This window comes from Gadus morhua, chromosome 17 (genome assembly GCF_902167405.1).
Source record: "Gadus morhua chromosome 17, gadMor3.0, whole genome shotgun sequence".
In the NCBI taxonomy this organism is placed as follows: domain Eukaryota; kingdom Metazoa; phylum Chordata; class Actinopteri; order Gadiformes; family Gadidae; genus Gadus; species Gadus morhua.
In genome coordinates, this window is record NC_044064.1 from 14,832,758 (window position 1) to 14,841,042 (window position 8,285).

Genomic DNA, 8,285 nt, shown 5'->3' on the forward strand with positions numbered 1-8,285 from the left:
AAAGGCATCGAATAAAACACTGCATTGCCACTAAACAGTAGTGCAAATAGGCCGTACTGATGTGTACACCAAAGACTATTCCTGACACTCCTCTGCCCCGCTGTGTTCGCTCTGGCTGTGGTCGCTCCGAACTGTTTCGGCCCGTGGCAAAGCGAGTCATCCTCGCTGCTGTCCAAGGCATTTTGAGACGCAGCATTTATTTAATGCTCATATGACCTAGTGCTGAAAAAAGGTTATATGAAAAAGTGTGAGGGTAGCGGTGGTGCGCTAAACTTGTTCTGTGAGCAGCTGGATGTGAACGATCGATTTTCAACTGTGCGCGCATGCACTGGTGTAATTGAGCTGCGCTGCTATACATCTTTTTTTATCAATGTAACGAGTTGCGAGTCTAGTGCAGGCTGAGTTTTTTTTTTCCCAGCACCCCCTGCTGAGAATACGTTCTCGCTGCTATGGTTGCACCAGATGTTATAAACATTAAACGGTCACATAAATCATTACTATTTTTAGAAAATGTATGTTTGTTTCATATAATTGTATTGGAAGTCCTGGTTTTCCCTAGGGTTGCCGCGGTGTGGACATTTTCACACCGAGTAATACACTCGTCTCCACACCGGTATTACCGAGTATAAACGGTATAAACTTTGAAACTAGGTCAACCGCCACACAAGCATCGGTTTTTAGACCCTTCTCGTCCTTCAGTTGCCGCCAACGTTCGAAAGCAGCGCCAAGGATTATTCTTGATTTCAGTTTTTCTCTTTCAGCGTTTTTATTATCAATTACTCTCTGAAAAAGAGTTTTCCTTCTCTTTGCTGGTGGTGGTGTTGGTGGTGGGGATGCTGGCGTCTTGTCTGCAATGGAAATTGTCTTCTACTGCTAGGTCCAAATGTGGATTAACTAGTTCCAGTAGCTACCGCAGGATAACAACAAACAGGAGCTTGCTCTGGGTCACGAGCTCTGGGTCACGAGTACTGCACGAAGGGGTCGCGCGCGGGGCGCGGGGAAGGGGGAGTGCAGTACGACCGTTTGATTGACGTACTTACTGTCCAATGCAACTCGGTGGCAATGGAAATGATTGGCTGGAGTTTTTCGAGCCCTGCCCGTTCCACAGATGATTGACTTGTTTAATTTTCATGTCAATACTTCTAACTCAGTGGCTGTAAGCGGGTTATGATAAGGATTTCAAGTAATTTTGCAAAAATGGCCAAAAAAGCGAATCACCTACCCAACCTTTAAGACATCGTAACTCGGTCAAATTTCAACCGTTTACCATCGTTCAAACCATTAAACAAATCTACACACTTGTATCTTCAATAATATCAGAATTTCGATATCATTTAAACATTTTCCAGAATAACAGTTTTAGTTTCATTCCGGCTGTGTTTTCAGTTGGTCTCATTGATTTAAATTGACGCGGGAGCGTGAGGACGTTCAGCAGTGTTGCCAGATTGGGCGTTTTTTCCCGCTAGATTGGGCTACTTTTGGAGGTCGTTCAGGCAGTGTTGCCAGATTGGGCTGTTTTTCCCGCTCTATGGGGTACTTTCATCACACACCGGCTCGCTATTCTCTGAGAGAGAGAGAGAGAGAGAGAGAGAGAGAGAGAGAGAGAGAGAGAGAGAGAGAGAGAGAGAGAGAGAGAGAGAGAGAGAGAGAGAGAGAGAGAGAGAGAGAGAGAAATACATTTGAGCTTTTGCATTTTTAGCAATGCTTTGTGCTTTTCATTCAGCTGTCACTTTATTTGTTTCCAACCATTTACTTTTTCTTAAATGGTTTGCATGTTGTGACGCCCCGCTCTGTGCCTTGAGCGCTAGGCCTATTCCTCCCTCTGCCTGTAGGGTATAGGAATATGGTTGCATGTTTATGTATGGTACTGTTCCCTGTGGCCTGCAGGATGAGCTAGAGTGTTCCTGGCGTAATGAGGGAATTGGAGGCAGCCGTGTTCTGGCTGATATAGGTGGTGTCCTGTGGCCCCATTCTCTCTCTCTCTCTCTGATAGACGCGGTTTGATGGCTGGATGCAGCGGATCGCATTGTCTTCTCTGCGCCCATGTTGATTTATGGAACTGCCTGTCAATAAATATAGTTTATTGTAATGAACGTTACCCGACGGTGTCTGTCTCCCTATGTTCAACGCCTTTGAGCCAAGGCGTTTGTGACAATGTTTACATTGTTTACTCCATTTAGACTTTTGAACTTTTGTTCAAATCCCTTCACTTGATATAAGCCATTTAACTTTTCTTTATGTCTTAATCTATGTGGCTTTATTAAAAAATATTTTCAACCTTACTTTGTACTACAGCACTCACCGCATTTTCTGCAGGAAATGCATTTTCTAGTTTGAATTGCTGCCTTTTTGTGAACACACCTGTTGCTAATGTGTGTTGATTGGTTGGTGGTTCAGTGTGCCCATCACATCACACATCAGTCTCTGTCGGATCGTGCCAGTATGTTATCTGTGTTGGAAATAAACCTTACCTTGTAACTAAGAGGAAAACAGTACTGTCACAAGATAATAAAACACTAAAACACTCAGTATCTGATGCTTTATTTAAATCACAAAGATACAGAAGAGATTAAAACATTCATTCAGCGAGAGCAAGAAGACTTTTTAGTACTGTCATCAAATATAAAGATGTACTATCCATTATAACACCCAGTAAATATGTCTTTAAAGCAGGCATCCATACAGGGTGTTGATACACAGATTATTTTAGCACCAGAATTAGCATGTTGAGGTTCAGGTAGCAGGAAAGACTTTGCTAGCACATAGTAGATCTCAAAGTTCTCATCTTGGACTATTAAGTACTATCTATATTCTATGATCCAGCTATTTGGATTGACTGATGTTAAAAGCAATATTGAAAATACGAATGAAAAGTGAAGGCTTATTGTTCGGGTTAGGGTGTGGGTTAGGTTTTTATGTATGTATATATTTTTTTAGGGTTAGGGTTATCCGCTGTCAGGGAAGCGGATGCGTTGCTTCTTTCTGTTGTTAGGGAAATCACAATTTTCTCCCTCTTCAGGTATAGGATCATCCGGCATAACTGAGTGTGCAAGGCAATTCTCATTTGGAAACGGCCTAATATTAAGATCAGTTTTCAGTTCTGCTAAAGTTATGGGCTTCATCTTTTTCCTGTCATCTTTAGGTACTTCCTCATTGGCACCATAGTGTGCGCTGGCCAGCCACCTACCCCGCTCTTTGCTATAGCAGCAAAATGCCGCCCAGAGAGTTTTTGGAATATTGACAGTTCCCATATATTTATCACTGGGAACTGCTCCAACAATAACAAATGCCTCAAGGTGATTGTTTTGGTTTGAACAGTATTTATCCATCAAAACTTTGACATAATTCTCCATTTGGCACCATCTTCCCCTATTGAATGATGCAACTTGTGGAACACAATTGGTCAGCATGAATGTGGATTTCTGATCATCTTTGCTGTCTGCATGAAAACATGGATATAAATGGCCCTTATCATGTGAAATACCCTTAGGCCAGTCCTTTATTGTAGCCTGTTGTTTGGCATCAAGCTAGAAAGGAGAGAGAGTTCAAGGTTTATTTAGGTTTTCTTCTATTATTTCAATACCTCACTTAACATATTGTAATTTACAACCAAATATACTAGTTACATACTTAATTGCACATACTAACCGTCAACTAATGTCATCATCTTAGTTACAAATAAAATATTAAATTACCTGTGGCTCAGGCTTCCAATTGGTATTGGATCTCCCTTCTATGTGTCCTGTGTATTTATATGCAGAAAACACTGGGATTTTATTCCGTTCGTCATAGAGTGTCATGAACCTTGCTTCGTTTTTATAAGTCTGCCTTATGGGCTTGTAGCGATTCTGGTCCAAAATTTTCCCTTTCACCAACACTTTTGGTATTTCTGGTGGGATTTTTTCCAGGAAAAATTCATCCCATTCCTCGACATGTATCATCCCCGTGCGCCCAGTGGCTGTAGAATCCATGGCCACCAGAAGCAGAATGACAAGAGCCAATGGCCAGCCACCAGTCACTGATGACGTCATTACAGGCTGTAGATCTGCAGAGCAGGAATACAGTGAACCAGATGAGTCGATGTCGAACTAACCGCAGGCAATTATTTGAATCAGATTAATCGCAATTACGAATGTACAGTACAAGTTTTGAACATGCTTTCTAAGTAAACCAATCGGGAATTTACAAATATGAATTCTGATGCAGACGCAATTTCCCATTTTTATATCAGATGTGAAGAAATCCAATTCTTTACCATTCTGTATTTACTAATCATACGTGTGAAAATTTAAATTCTAGTTGAAATAAGTAAAACCAGGTTGGCAGAGTTGTGGAAGAATGAAGAGTTCATTAAAAAACTCACGGGATTCCAGCTGATAATTGGTGTGGGTTCTCTGAATGAAATGGTCCAATAGTCGTCAGCGGTATGAACCACAAGTGCGTTGGTCCACCCCTTTGATTCCTCTTTTAAATTGATAGAAGACAGGGCGTGTCTCTGACTGAACAACATCATGTGCAATTATATTATGGTCTAGTTAACATATCACACACTGCGGATGACACGCATGCCGGAGCTCTGTTTGGCCATGTTTGTTTTTCTGTTTGTATGACGTGATCTTAGTGTTAATGAGCTAAATGTGCACGTGCTTGCGCTTTATAAATAAGAACACTATATTCTGATGCGGACAGCGGTCAAATTATGGCTCGTTTCTGACTTTTATTGATGATCACTCTGCTATGGCTTCTACTGATAAGCCCTGAATCCTCCATGATCACCTACGGGAGGGTGGAGCTACTCCAGTTGGGCCGAGGGCTGATAATAGTTCAACGTCGATGCAATACAATGACTACGCAGACGCTTCAACTCACTCTTTAACCTGTTTTGGTTCTGCGTTGGGTTTTAGTGAGCCGTCCAATCACAGCCCTTGCTGCTGCGTCGCCTCGACACAAGGTACATTTTTCGGAAGCGCACGTTAAGGCGGCTGCTTGCTTCAGCGTTGGTGTTACGTTGTTGCGCAAAATTTACTCAAAGCAATTCATGCTCCCTTTTAGGTTGCGCGTGTTGCGCGTGTTGCCAAGCAATTTACCGCCAGAACAGTAGGTGGAGTAATATGTGGAGTAAAGTTTTTCGTTGAAGACGACCTCGAGAATGACGTCTTTGTCTGTGGGAGTCGTTGGTTTGTTTATGTGCCAGATCGTGTGGTAGGTGGCGGCATGAAAACAGGAAATGTGATACTCCAGACAGGAAGTAGTAACCAGACCAGCAGACCAATCACAGCCTTGCAGGCTGCGCGGCTCGCGTAAAAGCTTACATAAAAAATGACGCAAGTCTAGAAAAATCGCCCGACGCACGCAAGACGTGAGAAGTCGCGCAAGGGGTGCGCAAGGGCGCGCAAGGGCCTCTTGCGCTTGCGCTTACGCTTACGTAACTGAGCATAAATCGGCCTTTAGGCCGTTGTGGTGGACGCAAGGAGTGTCCGCAAGGATGTAATGGGTCCATTACCCCCTTGCGTTGCGTCGACGTAGAACCATAAGCACTTTACACCGCAACGGCATTGGATACCGGCATCAGATATCCCTCTGGAACGCCTTAGGTTTACAGCATGGAGATTCACTCAGAGGCAAGGGCAAGGGGATCTAAACCTCCACTCCCAACCATCATCCTGTCTAATGTGAGGGCACTGAGGAACAAAATCGACAAACTACACGCAGTTGTGTGGCAGTGTGTAGTTTCTCTCTGAGTGCCACGTATGAGGAAGCTGCCATCCTTAACGTTAACACCCTGTATTCAAACAGGTGTTGTGTGTCAGTCTATGAGGAAGCTGCCATCCTTAACGTTAACACCCTGTATTCAAACATGTGTTGTGTGATACAACACCTGTTTAAATACAGGGTGTTAACGTTAAGGATGGCAGCTTCCTCATACGTTGCACTCAAGGCCAATTTCCACCAGAACTGGCATGGAAGCGCCATGGAAGCGCCACGGCAGCGAAGCGGCTGTGTTCCGTACTGCAATCCCCACTGGAAGCGGCATGGACACGTTCAGACTGATGGCTCAAGACGTGCATAATTATAATAATTATTCATACAATATTATTCACGAGTTATATTCAAACCATATGTATTATAATATACATTATAATATATATATATATATATATTATCATATACCTTATAATATATATATATATATATATATATATATATATATACATATATATATAGGCCTACCTTATAATCAACCATACACATAACCCATTAAATACGGTAGACCTATGATTTCTAGATGTCATTTTGTTTGGGGTGCCGGTTTGGGGACGGTTCCGTGCCGTGCCGGTGCCGTATCCAGTGGAATAGCCTGCGTTGACTTTAATGGTTTCTATTATTTTCGGCGACCGGTTCGCTGCTGTGCCGCTTCCTTGCCGATTCCGGTGGAAAATGGCCTTCAGAGAGAAACTACACGCTGCCACGCAACACCTGTTCGAATACAGCATGTTGACGTTAAGGATGGCAGCTTCCTCATACACTGACACACTACACCTGCTTGAATACAGGGTGTTGACGTTAAGGATGGCAGCTTCCTCATAGACTGACACCCAACACCTGTTTGAATACAGCGTGTTGACGTTAAGGATGTCAGCTTCCTCATACGTTGAACTCAGAAAGAAATAGTTGGGACGGAGACGATGAAATGTTTAATTCATTGTAGTCCAGTAATTTTAAGCCAAACTTGGGGTCAACCTAGGACAATTGCAATAGAAGCAATTTCAACTGATTTTGTATCCTCAATATGTCCTTATTAAGGGGAAAAAAGCCCCAAAGAATCCAAATAGGGGAAAGTTTCAAAATATACCAAAATAGCCTATTCATACGCCCATTGATTCTTTTACTCATGTGAATAGTGTAAATAGTTAACCTTTGGATTGGATATCACCATGAAAATGACTGAGTTGATTACTTACATTGAGAAAAAAATGAAAATAAAATTGCATGTTGACATGGTCAAACAGTGAATTAATCTAATTACGCATGTGCTAATTTGCATAAACACCACAACAGATCTAAACATTGGGTATAGCCAAGTGAAAATATATTTTTTAAGATTGTTGACGTTTTACAGTAAAAGACTATGGAGGCAAACAAATGTATAGTATGTATAGCAGGGGTACTCAAGTAGAAAGGATGAGGGGCCACAAATTTTTTTTTCAGTGACTCAAGGGGCCGGTCGGTATACGTGTGACTGAGGCCGATATATGCTCTGTTTTAGACGTAACGCGTAAGCACGTAAGATACATAACCCCCCCTTGCGCGGTAAAATATCCCCCCTTACGTGCTTAAGTGCATCGGCCAAAATTCCTGACTATGCGACTAAAACACTACGGCCCTACGCAGCTCGCAAAGACTGTGATTGGCCAGCTAACCACATCCTTTCAGGAGTCTCACATTTCCGGTTTTACAGCATAATAGCGCCATTTTTAAAAGGCTGTGACAGAAGCGAATGAAGAATTTTGAAGAAGGAGAAGAAGAAAACACAAGAACGAATTATGATAATTATAAATATAAACAAGCCAGCGATTTCCACTTCCACGCCCACAGATTCGTTCGTTGCTCCCCCTACTGTTCTGGCGGAGAATCCCCTTGCAACACGCGCAATCCTTAAGGAACCTTAAAGGAACCGTAAATCAAAACTTGTCTAAAACAAGTCCCTTGTGTAAATTACGTGCTTACGTCTCTGCGTCTAAAACGACCCTAAATCGGCCTTGACTGCTGCTGAGATGGACTGTCTGCCTCGAGTTTGGGAGGGCTGTAGCGGTCTGTGGGCTGGAGTGCTATCTGTTTATCGTTGCAACCCCCAGCCTCGTATTGAGATCGCGGCGCGCAGTTTCAAAATAAGAGCGCCCAGCACGATTTTTTTTTTAATTTTTTTATTTGTATTTTTTAATAATTAAAAAAACTTTTCAAAACAGCTCGAGGGCCATTAATAGACACCCCGCGGGCCAAAAAAGGCCCGCGGGCCGCTACTTGAGTATGACTGATGTATAGTAATGTATACTCCAATACAAAACCCTACTCCTCACCTACAAAGCTCTCCACAACCTAGCCCCCAGTTATCTCTGCGACCTCCTCCAAGAATACACTCCCTCCCGCTCCCTCCGCTCAACCTCTGCTGGACTACTATGTATCCCCACATCACGACTCACTACAATGGGTGCCCGGTCATTCAGCTGTTCAGCACCCAGGCTCTGGAACTCCCTCCCCCCACACATAAAACAGTCAGACACCAT

At 43.0% G+C, this 8,285-nt stretch overlaps 1 protein-coding gene across 1 annotated transcript; it reads right to left on the reverse strand.

Moving 5' to 3' along the window:
* Positions 1 to 2,598: 2,598 nt before the first annotated feature.
* Positions 2,599 to 4,432, reverse strand: LOC115529670 (endonuclease domain-containing 1 protein-like). Its single transcript, XM_030338598.1, has 3 exons — positions 4,364 to 4,432; positions 3,696 to 4,045; positions 2,599 to 3,527 (listed from the first exon to the last, which is right to left on the reverse strand). Exons 2-3 carry the CDS (start codon positions 4,029 to 4,031, stop codon positions 2,946 to 2,948), a joined length of 918 nt encoding a protein of 305 aa, XP_030194458.1. The 5' UTR covers positions 4,032 to 4,045; positions 4,364 to 4,432; the 3' UTR covers positions 2,599 to 2,945.
* Positions 4,433 to 8,285: the final 3,853 nt, after the last annotated feature.